The 21,142-nt window shown below is 40.2% G+C and overlaps 1 protein-coding gene across 2 annotated transcripts; it reads left to right on the top strand.

The window, feature by feature from the left end:
- Nucleotides 1–21,082, top strand: vldlr (very low density lipoprotein receptor). 2 transcript variants are annotated; one of them, XR_013629285.1, is made up of 20 exons: nt 1–208; nt 5,118–5,237; nt 6,160–6,282; nt 8,289–8,411; nt 8,651–8,859; nt 10,240–10,402; nt 10,521–10,643; nt 10,942–11,064; nt 11,384–11,503; nt 11,684–11,809; nt 11,969–12,140; nt 12,251–12,475; nt 12,563–12,681; nt 13,086–13,225; nt 13,314–13,455; nt 14,943–15,092; nt 16,877–16,954; nt 17,621–17,790; nt 20,199–20,389; nt 20,511–21,082. XR_013629285.1 is itself a non-coding variant. In XM_058064898.2 (19 exons), the coding sequence occupies exons 1-19, from the start codon at nt 136–138 to the stop codon at nt 20,232–20,234; spliced, it is 2,535 nt and encodes an 844-aa protein (XP_057920881.2). In that variant the 5' UTR covers nt 1–135; the 3' UTR covers nt 20,235–21,082. The 2 variants fall into 2 exon arrangements, 1 of the variants encoding a protein (XP_057920881.2); XM_058064898.2 differs by having other exon boundaries at nt 20,199–21,082.
- Nucleotides 21,083–21,142: the final 60 nt, after the last annotated feature.

Here is a 21,142-nt window from a genome sequence, read left to right as displayed (position 1 = left end):
TTTATATATGTGGTGGGCGCGTGAACCGGCAAGTGAACCGAGCAGGGGTGGCTCGAGCCAGCAGGAGCAGAGCTTTTAGCAAGGCAGCCCGCAAGCGCTCAGCTAGCAACCGAGCGCACCTTCCAGCAGCGAGACATGGTTAATTCCACCCCCGGGATCCTTCTGCTGCCGGTGTTAATATACCTCCAACAGTTTACGGATGTCCACGGTAAGTGTTCGCTCATTTAGGTTGTGTGACCAATCCCGTCATGCAGCGTAAATGTCGCCAATGTTAGCTAACGTCACTGAGCTTCAACACCTGCCCCTTTATTGAAAGACTTGATCTGCGTTACTGTTGATGATAAATGTATGCTTTCTTTGTTCCACTCTAGACATTACCCACATATTCAGATACAAAACCTAATCATGCCTCCACTCCTTTTTTAAGGAGGGAGTCGAGTAGGCCTGTTTTTTGTTCGTGTTGTACCGTCACGTATTCGTGCAATTATATTTGCGGTCGATCAATTTCCTCCTCCCCGAAAACGTGTCATCTTCCTCGGTGTGTTTTAATATCTGACCTCATTTCTCATTCAGTAGTATGGTAGCATACTGCTTTTGACAACCCCCCCATCCGCGTGGAAATATGATTTTCTAAGTGGGTTAGGAGGGATTTTCCGGTCAACCCTTGCAGGTGCACAAATCTCAGGTCACCTGCGCAGGTGAGTTCAATTATCGGGATTAGCTTGGTTGCATTTAAGGACTGTCGTCAGATTTTTTTCAACGATTTTCACATGGATGTCACTATCTTCGGGTGGCAATTGTAGGAGATTTATTTGTTTGCGTGAGAAATTAGGACCGGAATGTACGTAAAACACAGCCGTGAAAACGACTCGAACGTGTCAAAACAATTGATTCGAGTTACTCGTAAGAGGCGGCCATCAGGACCCAGATGTTACGTGTATATCTGGGGGTTAGGCATGCGCGAGTTATGAACGAATCGTTAAAAATGTGAGGGGTACTTCTAGACTCACGGGTACTACTCTTCCCTTACTAGCTGTATTATACAAGGGAAACCAGTTAACATGTCATTAATTGTGCAACTGTTAAGTTGAAATGCATTTTATTTCTGTCATGACCCATTTTTCCGCACCCTACTCGCCTGATTTGAAATACCATTTATAACCAATGGCGAGCATACAAGCGTATTCAAGCGCCAAACTGAATGTTGAGTACTATATATCTGTATGTTGGTAGGGCTGCATTAAAATGAAATCCTGCTGCCTGTAGGCATGCGCGAGTCATGAACGAATCGTTAAAAATGTGAGGGGTACTTCTCGACTCACGGGTACTACTCTTCCCTTACTAGCTATACTATACAAGGAAAACCAGTTAACATGTAATTAATTGTGCAACAGTTAAGTTGAAATGCATTTTATTTCTGTCATGCCCCCCCAAGGGACCCGTTTTTTCACACCTTACTCCCCTGATTTGAAATGCCATTAATAACCAATGGCGAGCATACAAGCGTATTCAAGCGCCAAACTGAATGTTGAGTACTATAAATCTGTATATGTTGGTAGGGCTGCATTAAAATCAAATCCTGCTCCCCATAGGCATGCGCGAGTCATGAACGAATCGTTAAAAATGTGAGGGGTACTTCTAGACTCACGAGTACTAATGTTAATTCTTACACTTTCTCTTCCCTTACTAGCTATATTATACAAGGAAAAACAGTTTACATGTTATTAATTGTGCAACTGTTAAGTTGAAATGCATTTTATTTCTGTCATGCCCCCCCCAAGGGACCCATTTTTTTGCACCTTACTCCCCTGATTTGAAATACCATCAATAACCAATGGCGAGCATACAAGCGTATTCAAGCGCCAAACTGAATGTTGAGTACTATAAATCTGTATATGTTGGTACGGCTGCATTAAAATGAAATCCTTCTCCCCGTTCCACTCCAGTCCTGCGATGTGCTTGACTGGTGGCAAGTTTCCATCCAAATTGAATGGGTTCTTGCTTGGCCCATATGCCACCTTATGTGCTCTCTAAAGTCAAATTAATTTAATTTCTATTGGAGCATCAGATCACAAGTAATTTAACTATACATTTCATATAGAACAGGTCTTTACTTGATGTTATTAAATAAAACTAAATAGCTGTATCATATTTACGTTTGCAGTGTTCCCGCAGGACTGCTATCTACTTGTGGTGGTGGATTGGGGATAATGTTCATTGTTCATCTGCATGCTATCATGTATGGAGGAGCGATGGCATGATGTATGTGACATCTTTATTTGGATTGGATAATTTTATTGCTGGAGTGTTGAGGAGTGATTGCAATTCAACACCCCCACCCCCCCGTGTGCCATCTCAGATGTAACAGAAGAGGCACAATTGCCTTACAGTTGGCGACACTGCTGCTTGTGTGCATATGTCAATTACTGTATATATAAGTATATGCATTATTACATTGTTGCTTTGTGTGTGTGTGTGTGTGTGTGTGTGTACTCTGAACATACCCACCACCTCTTTCTCTGCCAGAAGAAACAAACCCGCACAAGTACACACTCGTATCAAAATTGTACGAGTTTCTTTGAACAAGGCGTCAGGCAAATTACACGGCAGCAAGAACAGCAGCAGCAGCCACACTGGCCTGATTAAAATGGATGCAGCTTCCCTCCGCAGATACTGCGATGGCATGCTAGACCCAGATCCTCAGCTACATGAACACAGTCTGTGTGGGGGTGCATTTGGCTCTTGAAGTAGGCGGGGTGATGGTGGAGTGGAGGAGGAGGGCGACTACACAACAGTTTCTGTTACTGGGGAAAATTGCATTAACGTGACCTCCAGTGCGACAGCATTTATATAACGCACATTAGATTCCCTTTCTTTGTTTTGTTTCTTGAGGGAGACATTAAAAGCAAGTCACGTGTGCTTGTTGAAGGTTTTCCCAAACGCTGTGATTTGTTTTGTTCAGGCTCTTAAACAGTAGGTTTGATGCACAGACAGTATTTTGAGTGAAAGAACTGTTTCATACTTGGCTCCAGTGTATAGTTCCCTTTTTTTTTTACCAGGAAATGTATTGGTCTCTTTGTTTTCCATACTGTTTCTCCAGCTTCTTGTAAGTCCATTTGTATGTATTTTTAAAACGTTTGTTTGAAATGTAGAACATATCACTCTAATGGACCAGGATTGTGCCTTAGTTGAAATGTACCAGTGTGAAAGTATTGCAGGGGCTTAAATATACTCTACTGTAATGGTCACATTTGGCTTATAAGATATGCCTTTATTCGTCCCTCAGTGGGGAAATTTGCATTGCACAGCAGCAAAGAGGACAGAACCAGATGAACAATAAAAAATAAACAATATAAACAATCTAAAAGTATTAAATTAACAAATTTTCCCAGGGTTGTATACAAATACGGTTTGCAAGATAATATGAAATAAGTTTTTATAGTTTTGTTTTTTTTTTTTTTTTTTGGACGAAAAAACATTTACCCACCTGGATAGCAAGAGAGCACGGGCTACAGAGTTTAGTCTAAAGTAGGAATCAAGGTCAGATGGTGATATTTTAAGATCTTGAGTCATTGTCACCTCCAGTATGACAGATGGCATACACTGGGCTGCACAAAAATCACTATTGTACCAGTTCAGCCACATCAAATATCCTTTTTTTTTTAATAGGTGTATATTGAAATGCATTAAATGCAAAGTATATCATTTTGAGCCAGCAATTTAAAATTAACAGTAGGTAAGGCTGCAACTAATTATTTTCTTAATCAAAGCTTGCTGTTTTATTAATCTTTTAGGCCTAAACCAGGGGTCTCAAACCTTTTCCACAAGGGCTGCATACTGTAAGGAATACTCCTGAATTTAATTTTTATATCAATATAGCGTGATAAAAAATATTGTGATATAGTCGGAGCATATCAGAAAAGGCAAAAATGTTGATCAAAGCTGATTTTGTGTGTGTATGTATCTTTTTGTATCTTTATATTTTGCCTAAAATGGAGATAATATGGTTTGTATGTTGTACAATTGCTAAAATCAAAATTCACATTTTAAAATAAATGATTAATCGAATACCAAAGTTGTTGATATTAATAGGATAATGGATTAACCGCCGATTTTTTTGGTAAATTGTTCTTGCTCTAAGTAGGACTGCCTAAAGCAGGGGTCTCAAACTCAATTTACTTGGGGGCCACTGGAACTCGGATCTGAGTAAGACTGGGCCGCATCAGGTTTTCCCAAAAAAAAATCAAACAAAACGCATTTATTAAAAATTAAAAAAACTTTGTTTTGGTTCCAATTTTCTACAACAAAGCTAAAACATTCCACTGTTCTCAAATATCTTACTTCTTATTTTTCTACACAAAATAAGATGAAAAATAAACAAATCAATCAATCAGAAATAAATAAATATAATAATCAGAATAAAACGGCAAATAATAACTTAAGAAACCACATGTAGTTGGTGGGTAGACAAATTATTTTTTTCAGCTTTAAAATGAACAAAGCATTATTAGAGCCCTGTAGACATGACAAAACACGACTATAGTCACATTTATACTCTTTTTATTTATAACATATTGCGCAACTGCAGGGTCTTGAGACACATGCTAACTCGCAAACTAGAGAGCTAGCGACCTAAACGGTAGCCTTCAAGTTATTTCCTTTAAACTTAAATAGCCAAAAACTTACCACTTCCACATGGATAGGGAGGATAACTATTAAGTTATTTAACCTTTATGAACATTAATCAAACAATTTTTTCCGGGTACATGATACCATACAGCATCCATATCAAACATTAAACTTTCATATCAAGGCGGGGGCCTCAAACTAGTGTCCTGCGGGCCACATTTGGCCCGCGGGCCGCGTGTTTGAGACCGCTGGCCTAAAGAATCTTTCAGGGTTTATTTGATGCATCCGACGACCACAAGTCGTCTCACTGGTGCCATTTTGTGCTCCAACACGATGGCGCAATAACTAAACAAGCTCAAGACTTATTGCTCCCTCAGGTAATGGGATCATCCTTGCTTATCTGTTTTATTTAAACTCCTTGATCAGTTCCCGGTGGTGCAAAACCTGTTCTTTTTATAAACTTCCCTTTTTGTGCTATTACTCTTCAGGAACTAAGACGGAATGCGAGGCCAACCAGTTTCAGTGTGAAAATGGACGTTGCATCACATCTGTCTGGAAGTGCGACGGCGATGAGGACTGCGCCGATGGCAGCGATGAACGCTCGTGTGGTAAGGGATGATGACAAAACGCAACTTTGTTCTACAGAGAGTGGAACTCGCTATATCGCGTTTAGCATCTCTCCAATGTAATGTTTCAGGCCTGTGACGTCACGTGTCATCTTGGAAGTACTCAATAGTGTACATTTGCTCATACAGTAAGTCACATGCCAGCATAGCAGTTTCACTTCTCCTCCCCAGCTCCTCCTCCTCTGTCCTGTCATGATCACGGGACAATGAGTGGGAATATGCACAAATATTGGTAAGGAATAATGAAATAAGGCGTCAACAGCAGTAACTAATTTCATTAATTAATTGCGTTAGTTTTGTGTGTGATTAATGCATGCTCGCCAAGGCAGATTGGAAGCACAATTGAGCGTCCCCACATAGTCACAATCCGACGCCATTTTATAACTTTATTCTAACCTGACGTCTCGATGCAACACCCCCTTAAAGTGCACTTACAAAATGAATCATGTAACATTTTTAACATTTTATTTGTAGTATTTACTCGCCTGCTAAGAATGCACCACATGCATCTCCATCAGATTTATTTTTCAATTATTAAATGCTGCATTTTTTGGCCTAATATGGTAAGGGGGTGCAGCAGAACTATACTTTTAAGGGGAGAAAAATGTTGGCAATTGGAAAAAAAAAATTCATTCAAAATTTTTGTATCGAATAGACCCAGACGGTATGTGTGTAATCAGTCCTGTCATCTATAGTAAAAATTGGCATATTTCATACATGGTTGCTAAAGGTGATTATGATTAATTTAAAAACTGGGATTAATCTGATAAAATGAATCATTTGACAGCCCTAAAAAAAACATCATACTGAAGGTAAAATAATTTGAGATTTCAACACCAAATTATACAATTTTTTTGGTTACATGTCCTGTTAATTCAACGATTTTTGTCATTTCTCACCGCAGTGAAAAAGGTTTGTCCAGACACTGACTTTGTATGTCGTAATGGTCAGTGCGTTCCAAAGCGATGGCACTGCGATGGGGAGCCAGACTGTGAGGACGGGTCAGATGAGAGTGTAGAAATCTGCCGTAAGTAGACTTTTTTTTTTTTTTTATCTCCACTTTATTTTATTTTTCTTCATATTCACTTTTATGAATGCCAGATTAGGATGGGCTGTTGACTGTTATAGCCATACAACGACTGGCTGTATATGGGAATGAAATTATGTAATTGACTTAGCTTCCCATCATGTTTATCACAAGTGGTGGAAATTGGATTATCAGTGGATCTGCTTGCAGCCTAGTGCCCTCAATTTTCTCTTTAACTGCTTTGATGCATTTAATCATTACTTTTAGTTATCTTCTGGGGGGGCGGAGGTATGAAAACTAGCCACATCCACGAGGGAAGAATGCTCTGTAGGAAATGCGCTCTGTAGGAAATGCACTCTGTAGGAAAAGCAGCAGTGATGTTCAGTATCCCACAGTGGATGATGATAATGCCTGTATGACAGGGGTCTCAAACTCAATTTACCTGGGGGCCACTGGAGCTAGGGTCTGGGCCAGGCTGGGCCGCATCAGGTTTTCCAAAAAAAAAAAAAAAACTCATTTATAAAAAACAGAAAAATATACAAACTTTTTCAGTGCTTTGGTTCCGATTTTCTCCAATAAAAGCTCTGATAAAACATTCCACTGTTCTCAAATATCTTAATTTTTATTTTTCTGCTCAAAATAAGATGAAAAATAAATAAACAAATCAAGAATAAAGAAAATCAATCAATCAGTAATAAACAAATATAATAATAATGAAACCACATATAGTTGGTGGGTAGACAAATTATTTTTTTCAGATTAAAATGAACAAAGCATTATTAGAGCCCTGTAGACATGACAAAACACGACTATAGTCACATTTATACTTTTTTTTTAATTTACAACATATTGCGCAACTGCAGGGTCTTGAGACACATGCTAACTTGCAAACTAGAGAGCTAGCGACCTAAACGGTAGCCTTCAAGTTATTTCTTTTTAAACTTAAAGCCAAAAACTTACCACTTCCACACGGATAGGGAGGATAACTATTAACAGTTATTTAACCTTTAACATGAACATTAATCAAACGTAATAATTTTTTCTGGGTACATGACACCATACAGCATCCATATCAAACTTGCGCGTGCCGCACGAACATTAAACTTTCATATCAAGGCGGGGGCCTCAAACTAGTGTTCTGTGGGCCACATTTGGCCCGCGTGCCGCGTGTTTGAGACCCCTGCTGTATGAGCTTGTTGGGTATTATGACATAATGCTAAATAGATGAGTGAATTTACTCACCACAAACTGTCATACTGTTGATTTTTCATCATTTACAGTATCCGTTTTTAAATAGTAATATCAAAACTGAATATTTTCTTGGGGGAAAAAAAAACAACTCTGGGCCTAAAGGATTAATAATGAACCATGCGTAGCCCATGGGGGGGCGTGCCCTCTAGTTTGAAAAGCACTGCTTTAACTGAAGGTCTTAGTCTTGTAGTTTCTGTTTTGTAGGGGGGGGGATTAAGTTCCCGGGATACCTGCACTGTACACGGGCTTAGCTGCACGTACACCTACTGTACTGTTTATATCCCGATGCTATTTGTTCAGCTGTTCCCATGCTTGGCAAGGGCTAAACGACGTGGATGCCTGGTCACTTTTGCTGACTTTGAACCGATTACCATGCGCACTTGCTCATTAGTCAATTTTGATCCGATTTTTGTTTACAAATTTACATGTATTTTCAAATGGCTGTGTTGTGCACCGCAGGAAGCTGGCATCAAATGTGTCTTGGAGGGCGAATATGTTAGAACTGGGCTATCCATGTTCAATTTGTATCAAAAGAAATGATAAATTTTCATAGAATCACCTCAGGGATGGTCTCATAAGCTTACACCTAACCACACATGGAATTATGATTAATGGCTAAATTATAAGGCTTGGGATTAATCACTTTTGTTTAATTTACTTTTTTGTAATAATGCAAAAGCGGAGTGGGACTGGGATATTTTGACACAAAACAATAATGCAATAACTAAATGTCCTGTGTTTTTGTGATCATGCAGACATGCGGACATGCCGTTTGAATGAGTTTAGCTGCGGGGCAGGCACCACTCAGTGTATCCCTAACTTCTGGAAATGTGATGGTGAAAAGGACTGCCACAATGGAGAAGACGAAGTCGGCTGTGGTAGGGGAACAATCTGAAATATTGTGATGGCCGCTTGCTGTGAGTGACATTATAGCTCGATTTATTTGAAAAAAATAACTAAAAATGCACCTGCATTACTTGCTGTACAAGGCTATATAACATGTCTAATACTGTCGCATGACGCAAGCCAACACATCAACACCAGAAGACTGCAAGTAATCTACAATCTAAAAAGTAAATTCATTCACAAGAAAAACCATGTGACTTTGTTCCCGCAGGTAATGTGACCTGCGCTCCAAATGAATTCACCTGTGCCAGTGGCCGCTGCATCTCCCGAAACTTTGTATGCAATGGCAAGGATGACTGTGGCGATGGCTCCGATGAGGTGGAGTGTGCGCCGTCTTCCTGTGGTCCCAGTGAATTCCAGTGCGGAAACTCGTCATGCATCCCCGCCAGTTGGTTGTGTGATGATGACGTTGACTGTCAGGTAAGGGAAACTTGGTAAAACGGCAAATATATACACACCATAAATACACCATCTGGTTATGTGCAACAGAGGGCTGTAATTCTGTCACTCCTCAGGGGTTGTACCATCTGTTCAAAATGGAACAGTTCTATATATCAGTGTTTTTTTCCAACCTTTTTTGAGCCACGGCACTTTTTTTTTTTTTTTTTTTTACATTGGAAAACATCATTGGTCTGCCAGTCTTTACACCACGGACACTCGACAGTCGCCATGTTTACATGAGTTTTTCTCTTTCCGAAAGACTTTTCCGGAAACAATGGTATACATGGAAAGGAATATTCCAATCTCTTGTCTACATGCATCGCTATAATCAACCAGAATAGTCAATAGGGCATGCCCAGTAAAGCACAAACACCAACATCACGTGATACCGACTTCCCAGAGTTGTTCTTTCACTTGTTGGAATAATTCTGTATTGCCAGTTTTTTGTTTGTCCAGTCTTGAAATTTAGTTTGGATCAAAAACAAACTTTGCTTAGTCCAGTGCCGATTGCTGGCCTCCATTTTTTAAAACTGAAGAACGTCTGGAGCTGCGTGTTACGTCATATCTGAGCATGCAATATGATTTGGGATATTTGGGTCCACCTATACATGGATATTGACATATTTGCAAATGATGATTAATAAATGTTAATTATAAAAAGTGATATTGGATAATTCCTCACGGCACACCTGACAATTTCTCAAGGCACACTAGTGTGCCACGGCACAGTGGTTGAAAATCACTGCTATATCTGACAAAGTAGTCTGATGATGATGATGATAATAATAATACATTTTATTTGTATAGCGCTTTTCAGAGTACTCAAAGACTCTTTACAGTAGAGAAAAAGAAATAAAAATAGAGTTGAGTAAAATTCAGAGCTAAAACAAGGCTAAAAGCGGGGCGGGGCAAATGTGTTTTCCAGGAAACCCTCAATTTCCATTTTAGAATTTGGTTTACAAGCTGTGTAGCTGCACAAACTTGGTGGCATCATTGGTAACGCCCCGTAAGGAATTGACTCCTAGCAACCCCTGCTTCTTAAAATTGCATGAAATCATGCATTTTTTTTTCTCCAAAGCATGATACCCATAACTAATCTGGCATTTTTACAAGGCACTCGCACAGAAAATTGAAATGGTGTGAAGTAACTTATTCAATCCACTGGTTTTGCTTGCTTTTTCGGAGCTACCAAATTTTGAGTAACAATTTCAGTCAGATTTTCCTTTTTTTGTTGGTTTTTAAATGTGAAAATATACAGTATTTGACAATGAGTGTTTCATATACCTTAAATTCAATCTTTGTTCTACTGTATATTGTGGAAGTCATAGTCTCTATCGTACTAAAACGTTTTGTTTGCAGGATCAATCGGATGAGTCTCCGTCGCGCTGTGGCCGACACCCAACACCACCGGCCAAATGCTCAACTAGTGAGATGCAATGCCATTCAGGAGAGTGTATACACAATAGGTGGAGGTGTGACGGAGACACCGACTGCAAAGATGGCAGCGATGAAGCCAACTGTCGTATGTACCAACTTGACTTTTGTTGTTCTAGCACTGATAACATGTATCGATATCCTCATTGACATATTTGATAGGGCTAATTTTTTTTCCTGCTTTTTCTCGTGTTTGGCATTGCCAGCCGTACGCACCTGCGGAGCAGATCAGTTCAAATGCGAGGACGGGAACTGCATTCAGGGCAGCAGACAATGTAACGGCATGAGAGAGTGTGCCGATGGTTCAGATGAAGTCAACTGCAAAAACTGTAAGTTCCTTTTTATGAGTCAGTTTAGTTTTGTCCTTGCATGATTCTGTTTGTTCCACACACATGCAACGGAGACTCAACAGGGGTGTGGGGGTTAACCATGAAAAGCAAAACAAATGTTTGTTTTGAAACACATGTCCTTTTTGTCAAGATTGTATTTGATTGGCAACAACTACGTATAATGAGGTTAACTCCTGAACCTACTACATCTATGATGCTGTGTAGAGTGACATTTTTCTGAGGCGTTCAAGTTGTGAAATGATGCAGAAACGCTCTAATGCAAAATGTCTCCCTCCAGTGACTCAGTGTAATGGACCAGAGAGGTTCAAATGTCGCAGCGGGGAGTGTATCGAGATGAGCAAAGTGTGCAACAAGGCCCGAGACTGTCCTGACTGGAGCGACGAACCCATCAAGGAATGCAGTGAGTTCCTGAACACAACAAACTGCATGAACGGAGTACTGAGCGCGTTTTCTAATGCTTGAAATACAGCATCTCAGTTTAGCTCATGGCAGGCACCGATCCCTTAATCCAAGACGTTTTTTGTTGGGGTTTTTTTTCGGATAACACGTTTTTAAATCTTGCAAGATCTCATGACACTACTACTGTAGAAAGATTATTTCTATACTATTATTTCAAGTACCATTTTTTTTAACGATGTATTTATTGGGATATAGAAATGCTAATATGTTCCCTTTTTAGACCTTAATAGTTCCAACAGAGCTTTCTTCATGTTCTTCAGACGTCAACGAGTGCCTAATGAACAATGGGGGCTGTTCACACATATGCAAGGACATGGTAATTGGCTTTGAGTGTGACTGTATACCTGGACTGCAGCTCATCGACCACAAGACCTGTGGAGGTAGACATTTACTAGTTTGGTTGTGGTTGTTTCGGAATTAAAAATATTGCTTGTTAATATTTGTTACAGTAACATGAAATTATCACACGTTGATCATGATTTTAAAGATACTTTAGTCAATTCAGTTGGTAATGATGTTGAATTGATTCCACCTGCTTGAATCCTTTTTTGTCTTTTCAGACATCAATGAGTGTCTGAACCCTGGCATCTGCAGTCAGATCTGCATCAACCTAAAGGGAGGATACAAGTGTGAATGTCACAACGGCTACCAGATGGATCCAACTACAGGAGTCTGTAAGGCTGTGGGTAAGTAAAGGCCTCTCTTTTGGCTCTAGTGTTGATCTTCTGAATGGTTTTGGATTTTAATTAGACATGTTTGTTAATGTTTCAGATGTGTTTTACATTAATTGTAATTGAAACAGTGATTGAGGAGAAGACATTTCAGTAGGCCCTCGCTGTTCTTAGGTAAAGAGCCCAGTCTGATTTTCACAAACCGCCGTGACGTCCGTCGTTTGGGTCTGGAGGGGAAGGAGTACACTCAAATTGTGGAGCAGCAGAGAAACACGGTGGCTCTGGATGCAGATTTTGGTCAGCAGATGATGTTTTGGGCCGACCTGGGACAGAAGGCCATATTGAGGTACGCAGCACATGGAAGTGTACAAACTCAGTCTTGTTAGAACGTTTACTGATATCGTAAATAGCCTGATAATTTAGTTTCTTGTTAATTGATCAAATATTCATGTTTAGCACGGTGCTGGACAAACGAGGGGATGTGGGCGTCCACCACAAAGTGATAGATAACGTCCACTCCCCTGTGGGAATCGCTGTGGACTGGATATACAAGAACCTGTACTGGTCTGATCTGGGTACCAAAACCATCTCTGTCGCTAACTTTAACGGAACCAAGCAGAAAATCCTGTTCAACAGAGGCCTGAAAGAGCCGGCTTCCATTGCTGTGGATCCTCTGTCTGGGTAAGTGTCAAACATGGCGGATCAGTGCATCTTCTTTCTTTATGCCTTTTTCTGTTCTACAGTTTATTCTATATTTTGGACTTGTAGGTTTCTGTACTGGTCTGACTGGGGTGTGCCAGCAAAAATTGAGAAGTCTGGTATGAACGGAGTGGATCGGCAGATTCTGGTAGCAACAGACATCCAGTGGCCAAATGGAATAACCCTTGGTACACATGCATACACAACTATGGCAATTTGATAGCATATTTGGGATCGTTGATGCTTTTTGTCTAACTCAGGCGGGGGAATACTTTCTACCAGTCTTCGTTCGTTCTTGCAGTTGATGAGCCATTCAGGAAAAAAAGCTTGAGGTCGCCCTTGGTTTTCCGACTTGTATTTGCATTTTTAGTTTTTTCGATCATTTCAAGAGTGTCCTCCTCATTAATGGTGATAAAACGCTCCATTTCTAATATTCTGTTTTGCTATTTTCTCTTTGACACAGTATCATTTCGGCCTTTTCCCGTATCATTCATGGGCGGTTTCTAGGGTACAGGGCCAATTAATACTGTAGTATGTGATAATATTGTATGCAATGCCCTGCAATATGTTGTCGTCTTTGTCTTGGTCTCAGATCTAATCAAAGGCAGGTTGTATTGGGTGGATTCAAAGCTGCACATGCTCTGCAGTGTTGACCTGAATGGCGACAACAGGAAGAAAGTTCTGCAGTCTTCAAACTACCTAGCGCACCCCTTTGCTCTCACCGTTTTTGAGGTAATACAGTTTTCTTGTCATTGGGATACTTTTGCTGCTATCATATCTTCTTTGTGCTTTTTATAACTTTATTTTTCCCTTTTTCCAGGATCGTGTCTTCTGGACAGATGGCGAGAAGAAAGCCATCTATGGCGCAAATAAATTCAGTGGCTCAGATGTTGTGACACTGGCCAACAACCTGAATGATCCACAAGACATCATTGTTTATCATGAGCTGATTCAGCTATCTGGTAAGAGAATTATTGGGGGGGGGGGGGGGGGCTGACACATCCAAATGTGTTTATAATTTTGTTATACTGAAGCTATAAATGCTGCTTACCATTTAATGACTTTAAAGGGTTGGCTGTGCAGAATTGGTTAGCTGACTACATGATTTAAAGGTGTGGGGTTTACTTCTTGACACATCAGTGACCCTGGGTAGGCTACTGCATTAGCTGGTAATTTAGTCTAGTTGGAAAGACTGCTGATACTGGCTCTGGTCACCCACACTGTGGTAGAAAATGGATGGGTGAAAATACCCAAGAAAGTTTCATAGTTTCTGTAATGTTTTACAGCCACATTTTTTTATCATGTTAAGGGAGTCAGGTACAGTGGTAGTACATGTATGAAGTACATTTTCACAGTTTTGGTAATGGCTTTATTTCATTTGAACATGCATCAGATTACAATTGAATGCATCCCATAATCAGTTCACAGTTCCACATGTCCAAAAGGAGTAGGAAGAAGCAAAGCTTATTAAATCCTACCCCTCCATCTGGTACTTTTACAATCAGTAACTGTTACATTTGTTCACTTCCTGCTTTCCATAATACAGTTTAAGTTTTTTTTTTTTTATAATGTACCTCGTATCGAAGTACGGTGATATGGTGATATGAGCATCCAATGACATAATGTGTACCATAGTAAGTGTCAATATAGTGATATATATATAGCACATCATGACTGGTTCAAGACTCTTCATCCTTGTATTTAGCAAACATCAACTGCTTGTATTGTTTCTTGAATTGGCTCATCGTTGTGCATTGTTTGAGGTCCTTACTCAATCCATTCCATAGTTTGATTCCACATACTGAAATGCTATGGCTTTTTAGCGTAGTCCTAGCATACTGTAGAAGTGTTTCAAATGTACTTCTTCCCTGAGATCATATTTCTCCTCTCTTGTAGAGAAGTATTGGATGACATTTTTAGCTAATTGGTTGTTTTTAGCCTTATGCATTATTTTAGCTGTTTGAAGTTGAAGTATTTGTGATTTTAGAAATAATGAGTTAGTATGTTCTCTGTAGGCGGCATTATGAATTATCCTTACTGACCTTTTTTGCAGTACATTTAGCCAGTGAAGATTGCTTTTATAGTTATTAGTAAGATATGGTAGAACCAGAGAGCAATAAAGAGTGTGGAGTGATTTCTGATTGAGAACAAATTTTGCTTTGTTCAATACTGAAATATTTCTGGCCACCTTATGTTGTATATTTGTAATATGAGGTTTCCAGCTCATATTTTCATCTATTGTGATACCCAGAAATTTATTTTCATTCACCCTTTCAATGTCCACACCGTCTATTTGTATTTGCTGGTGCGTGTCCTTTCTGCTGTTAGCAAACAGCATGATTTTAGTTTTACTTAGGTTCAAGGACTATTATCATCAAACCATCTTTTTAGTGTGACCATTTCTTCTCTGACCTTTCTAATAATTCTAATGTTTTGTGTTCTTTTTAAGGAACAAACTGGTGTGCCGAGAAAGGTGAAAACGGGGGCTGCAGCTTCATGTGTTTGCCAGCACCACAAATCAACAAACACTCCCCCAAATATACCTGCATGTGTCCAGAAGGGCAGGAACTTGCTGCTGATGGCCTACGTTGCAAACCTGGTAAGTTACACCCAAGTTAGCCTCCCGGGACTTGGTCTGAGGTTCCTTCCGCTAATTGAACTGTTGGGTGTGAAGAGTGCCATAACTTGTTGGTGTGGATTTTGTGTGGACTGCGTCATTCAATGGGCTTCCCTCTTAAAGTTATGACGTGTAATTGACTTATTTGCAGCATTACTATCACCCATTTCGTCACAGTTCATTGCCCAATGCCTGCGCTATGTGCTGTTGCGTTCACTCCAGGTCAGCAGGGATGGGCTCCAGCTACCTTTTGATATACGTATAGGAGGGTTTCCTTGACACCGAAAGCAGTTGAGATTTTGTCCATTTAAACTGATTTCCATAAGCCGAGATCTTTTGCAAAACAGATTTAACTGCAGCCATGCCTGCAGTCTTCCTTTGCAAGGTTGCTGGGGAAACACTTGTCTCTCTGCTGCTTCAGTTGATTTTTGTCAGGGTCTATCCAGCTTCCCAGACCGCTCTTTTTGTACCAAGACAGAAAGAAACTCCGCAATTGGGGTGCATATTTGCTGCTGTACTGGAGCCCCCCGACAACTCCGTGTACCACTGCCCTCCTGGTTTTGAATGTGTGTGTGTTAACGTACCCGTCTTTCACTTTGCTACTTGAAATTGAGAATGGCTTGCAAGAAAAGGAAGTTCCTTTCACCATCTCCCCAATTTGGGTTGTCGCCAAAGGCTTTTATGCTCTTTGCTAAACATGCAGCAAACATATTTATCCCATTTGTTCAGCCTTTGCAGCCGCACCAAATGGAAAAGCAAAGTATTGTGTTGCTGAAGCTTGGCCTGGCTCTAATCTTGTTAGTCACAGGAAGTGATAAGCAATGGCATTCTTTTCAATGTTGAACTTGAAAGCCACCACAGAACGATGGTGACGCAACATACAGTATAGCCTACCTTTTTTTTTAAAGATGATAATAATAATAATAATAAATTTTATTTATATTGCACTTTACATTACAGAAATCTCAAAGTGCTACAAAGAAAGCATAAAACCTACAGTGAAGCGATAAAACACAACAGTGTGTGTGTATATGTATATATGTGTATATATGTATATGTGTATATGTGTGTGTGTGTGTGTGTGTATATATATGTATATATATGTATGTATGTATGTATGTATTAAATAAATAAAATTTATTTTAATTTATTTAAAAAAAGGCTAAGAAAAGTCTTTAGGCTCGGAAGATGATGTATAGCTGACTTTTACTTGGTTTTAGTTTCTTCCTACCCCCTTTTCCCCCCCTTTTTTGGATATTAAAAGCTGTTTTTTTGTTTAGAAAACATACTCCCATACTCTTTAGCAGACCTTTCTACCAAAACTCCCTGAAAGCTCTAATGCTGCCCTCCTCTGGTAAAATACATCATTGCATGCTCTTCCTAAAACTTTTTTTTTTTTAAATTAGTTTTGCTTTCTGGCTGCTTAAGTTTTTGAGTGATTTTAGAGGGATACAGTCTTGCATCTACACTTCGTCCTTTTGTAAAAAATTTTTTTACAGCGCTTACCCAGTAGTTACATTTTTAATGGTTCATGCCAGCTGTTTGCTTTTTTTCTCCTCTTAATAATTCATACACACTTTAGCCTCATTTTGCTTTTTTGCAGAAATGATATTCTCAGTTAAAACATGAACCCAAGCAGATTTCCTGGGGGCATTGAGAACGGGGTATTTTGTGTGCAGGTTTTGCCTCCTATGTAGTACTCTAGATCACTGTAGATCTCCGCTGTTTTTATTGCACTTTTCATTCATACATGTTTGTTCTTCTAGAAGCCAACGTGAGTACATCAATCCAGGTGAACACTGCAGCCAGAGGCTCTGCAGCAGCATGGGCCGTACTTCCTGTGTGTAAGTGCAGTCATTGGTTAGCATCGTTAAGCTGTTCCACAAGGTACATCTCTAAATGGAAAAAAATAAATTAACACAGTTGGCGTCACGCAAGACATGCCAAAATGGATGCTAACTGGAAAAAACATGCTAACATTTTACTTTAAAGTACTTTAGTGCAGGACTGTGATCTAGCTGTGGTGGGGAGGGGCAAGAGATTAAGTCAAATTTACATAATTGGCCATTTAGCCTTTATATACATATGTTGCTATTTTACAAATACTGTATTAGTGTTTCCAGCTGTACGGTGGTCGAGTGGTTAGACCCGAGTTCAATTCCACCCTCGGCCATCTCTGTGTGGAGTTTGCATGTTCTCCCCATGCATGCGTGGGTTTTCTCCGGGTACTCCGGTTTCCTCCCACATTCCAAAAACATGCTAGGTTAATTGGCCACTCCAAATTGTCCATAGGTATGAATGTGAGTGTGAATGGTTGTTTGTCTATATGTGCCCTGTGATTGGCTGGCGACCAGTCCAGGGTGTACCCCGCCGTAAAGAATGAATGAATGTATTAGTATTTACCTGCTTGGGGGGTGGGGGCGGCACTAAGGCCAATGCAGATGCCCAAGAGTTTTTACTATAAATATGAATTTCTGATCCTAATTGTCTGCCATATCCTTTTTTTTTAGTGGTGTTTGCCATGGCGGTGGCAGGCGGCTATTTGATGTGGAGAAACTGGCAACTGAAGAATCAGAAAAGCATGAACTTTGACAACCCTGTCTACCTGAAGACCACCGAAGAAGACCTCAACATTGATATCACGCGGCACAGCACAAACGTGGGGCACACATACCCAGCGGTGAGTAAAAAAAAAGTTGCATCACTAAACAATGTTAAACAAATAATTACATCCCAGATCATAATCTCTCAACCTCAACTTTGTCTTCAATAGCAAAGCCTCTGCTGAGTAAAGTAATTAGTGCATGAGTGCCTTGGCACCAACTAGGTTTAAATACTCATCGGGAGCTTTTGCAGTCTTGCGTAATGCTTAATGTGCTGTTGGCCAGCCTCCTCTGTATGCAGATTAACCCTCGTCCACTCAAATATGCAAGATGGCGCGCTCATTTCTGCGGTCACCCTCACAGCTGACACAAGACTTATTATAAATAGAGTTATCTCTGAGCCTCAGACTCTCAAGCCACGATAGGAATGTCATTCACACGCATGCAGAGCTGTACAGTCATGGCCAAAGGTTGACACACTAGTTTGCACAAAGTCTGCTGCCTCAGTTTGTATGATGGCCATTTGCATGCACTCCACAATGTTATGAAGAGTGAGGAGGTGACCGGGAATGAATTGCCTCGTCCCTCTTCTGTCATGGAATTGGATTTGATCCCAAAACAAACATTTCAACCCTGACTCCATGTTAGTGATAAGTGATGGTGTTGGCGGGTTCAAAGACTAGACATGACTGCCATCCTGATTGAACGAGAATAACGGACTAAAGCTGTGGCTTGAAATCTTTGTTTTTCCTCTGTTAACCATGGTTACCTACAAAGGAAACGTCTGCAACCATTGCTTAGCACAAAAAGGGCTGGAAAGGGATGGAACCTACATCAGATCATTAAGAACAGGGGTCTCAAACTCAATTTACCTGGGGGCCACTGGAGCTAGGGTCTGGGCAAGGCTGGGCCGCATCAGGTTTTCCAAATAAAACAAAAAAACGCATTTATTAAAAACAGAAAAATATACAAACTTTTTCAGTGCTTTGGTTCTGATTTTCTACAATAAAAGCTCTGATAAAACATTCCACTGTTGTCAAATATCTTAATTTTTATTTTTCTGCACAAAAGATGAAAATGAATAAAGAAAATCAATCAGTAATAAATAAATATAATAATAATAATAATAAAACCGCAAATAATAAACTTAAGAAACCACATAGTTGGTGGGTAGACAAATTATTTTTTTCAGATTAAAATGAACAAAGCATTATTAGAGCCCCGTAGACATGACAAAACACGACTATAGTCACATTTATACCCTTTTTATTTACAACATATTGCGCAACTGCAGGGTCTTGAGACACATGCTAACTCGCAAACTAGAGAGCTAGCGACCTAGCTCAAGTTATTTCCTTTAAACTTAAATAGCCAAAAACTTACCACTTCCACACGGATAGGGAGGATAACTATTAACAGTTATTTAACCTTTAACATGAACATTAATCAAACGTAATAATTTTTTCTGGGTACATGATACCATACAGCATCCATATCAAACTTGCGTGGGCCGCACTAACATTAAACTTTCATATCAAGGCGGGGGCCTCAAACTAGTGTCCTGCGGGCCACATTTGGCCCACGGGCCGCGTGTTTGAGACCCCTGATTAAGAACTTCCAGAGGGGTTCAATTGTTAACCCTCCTCTTGTGGATTTTAATGCATAAAAAGAATCACACATTTGTTTATTGCATCAAGGCTTTTTGACTGTTTGACCACATAGCACTGATCCTATGGAGGAGAGTGTCTGGTTTATCAGGGACCAGAAAGTTGTAACACCGAAGGGGGAAGTGAGTCAGTGTGGGGGCGTATGCTGTTGTCCAACAAAGTGATAAATGCTGGTGCTCAAATATTAATGAAATTCACCATGAATAATAATGTACATCATTCACCATAGCGTTATTTCACAGACGTGACTTGCATTGCAAATGTAATAAGACGGTTAAACCAGATGTAAAGCAGGCCAGTGCAAATACAAACTGGTAACAGACTAGCATTCCCACACAGGACTATTTGCCACTACTATATCCATTTGCTGACAATAATAATAATAAATAAGGACGGCACGGCGGTTGAGTGGGTTCAATTCCACCCTCGGCCATCTCTGTGTGGAGTTTGCATGTTCTCCCCGTGCATGCGTGGGTTTTCTCCGGGTACTCCGGTTTCCTCCCACATTCCAAAAACATGCTAGGTTAATTGCCGACTCCAAATTGTCCATAGGTATGAATGTGAGTGTGAATGGTTGTTTGTCTATATGTGCCCTGTGATTGGCTGGCCACCAGTCCAGGGTGTACCCCACCTCTCGCCTGAAGACAGCTGGCATAGGCTCCAGCACCCACCGCGACCCTCGTGAGGAAAAAGCAGTAGAAAATGAATGAATGAATAATAAATAATAATAATAATTGCAGCATATACAGTCATTGAAATAAAGGCATATTGTGGTGCATTGTATTGTTTTAATTTTTTCTCTTTCTCCTCCACTTCAGATTTCAATAGTGAGCACAGAGGAGGATTTATCGTGACCATCTTGGTGTTTTGTTTTTTTTTTTTTGTTTTTTTGTTTTTTTTGGTAATGGGAGCTCATGGCACCTCGTCCCCATGTTGGTCCAAACGGCAGCCTCGCTCACAGAACGACCCTATGCCCCATGAAGTGCATTATGTATTATCACCGGTGAAGGTAACTGGAAGAAATGTTATTTATTATGTACATAGTTATACACCCCCCCCCCCACCCCCAGTCTTGTTTAAGCTTCTGGCCATGGTCCACCTCTCCTGCTGTCCATTCCTGTGTCCAACAGTATTGTTTGCATCAAATATCAGATGCGAGGAACAACACAGGGAATTGCAACCATTTATTTTTCCTCAGCGTTTAATGGTCAGCTGGCTTTTGAAATGACTTGGACTTGTACCCAGTCCCTCTCACCAACTACGTCAGTGAGATCTGCTGGACAGGTTTAGGGGCGGGAAGAAAAAAAAAAACAGCATCTTGCCTTCAAACCATCCAGGTTCCGTAAATCATGTCTTCATTCCTGCAGTACCTCTGAGTGTACATGTTTTCTGACACTGATGATGATGATGATTGGGGGGTGGAAGAGGTTCCATATGTTCAGCATTTGTAAACATTGTACATATTTAGCCATCATCGCAGAGATGATTGTCAATCAGGATTCTATTCAATGCACTTTTGGATCAAATGTTCTTGTGTAAATAAGATTGTATACATTTGACATGAGATCTTTTGCTATGGTTAGGCATTGTATTGGGGTCAAATGTATTTAACGGGGGGGGTGACGGGGGACATGATTTGGTAAAACTATTTTGTACGTGTGCTGTGGCTGTGGACCTTTTCTAGCCTTGTACAGTGGTTTAAATACTTGAAAGCTCTGTATCTGTGTGTGTGTGGGAGGGCGGGGGGAGATTTAAAATAAAT

Source organism: Doryrhamphus excisus, linkage group LG10, assembly GCF_037039965.1.
Source record: "Doryrhamphus excisus strain RoL-2023G ecotype Guam linkage group LG10, RoL_Dexc_Guam_v1.1, whole genome shotgun sequence".
Taxonomy (NCBI): domain Eukaryota; kingdom Metazoa; phylum Chordata; class Actinopteri; order Syngnathiformes; family Syngnathidae; genus Doryrhamphus; species Doryrhamphus excisus.
Note: the sequence above shows the minus strand (reverse complement) of the source record. Positions and strands in the feature narration are given on the sequence as shown.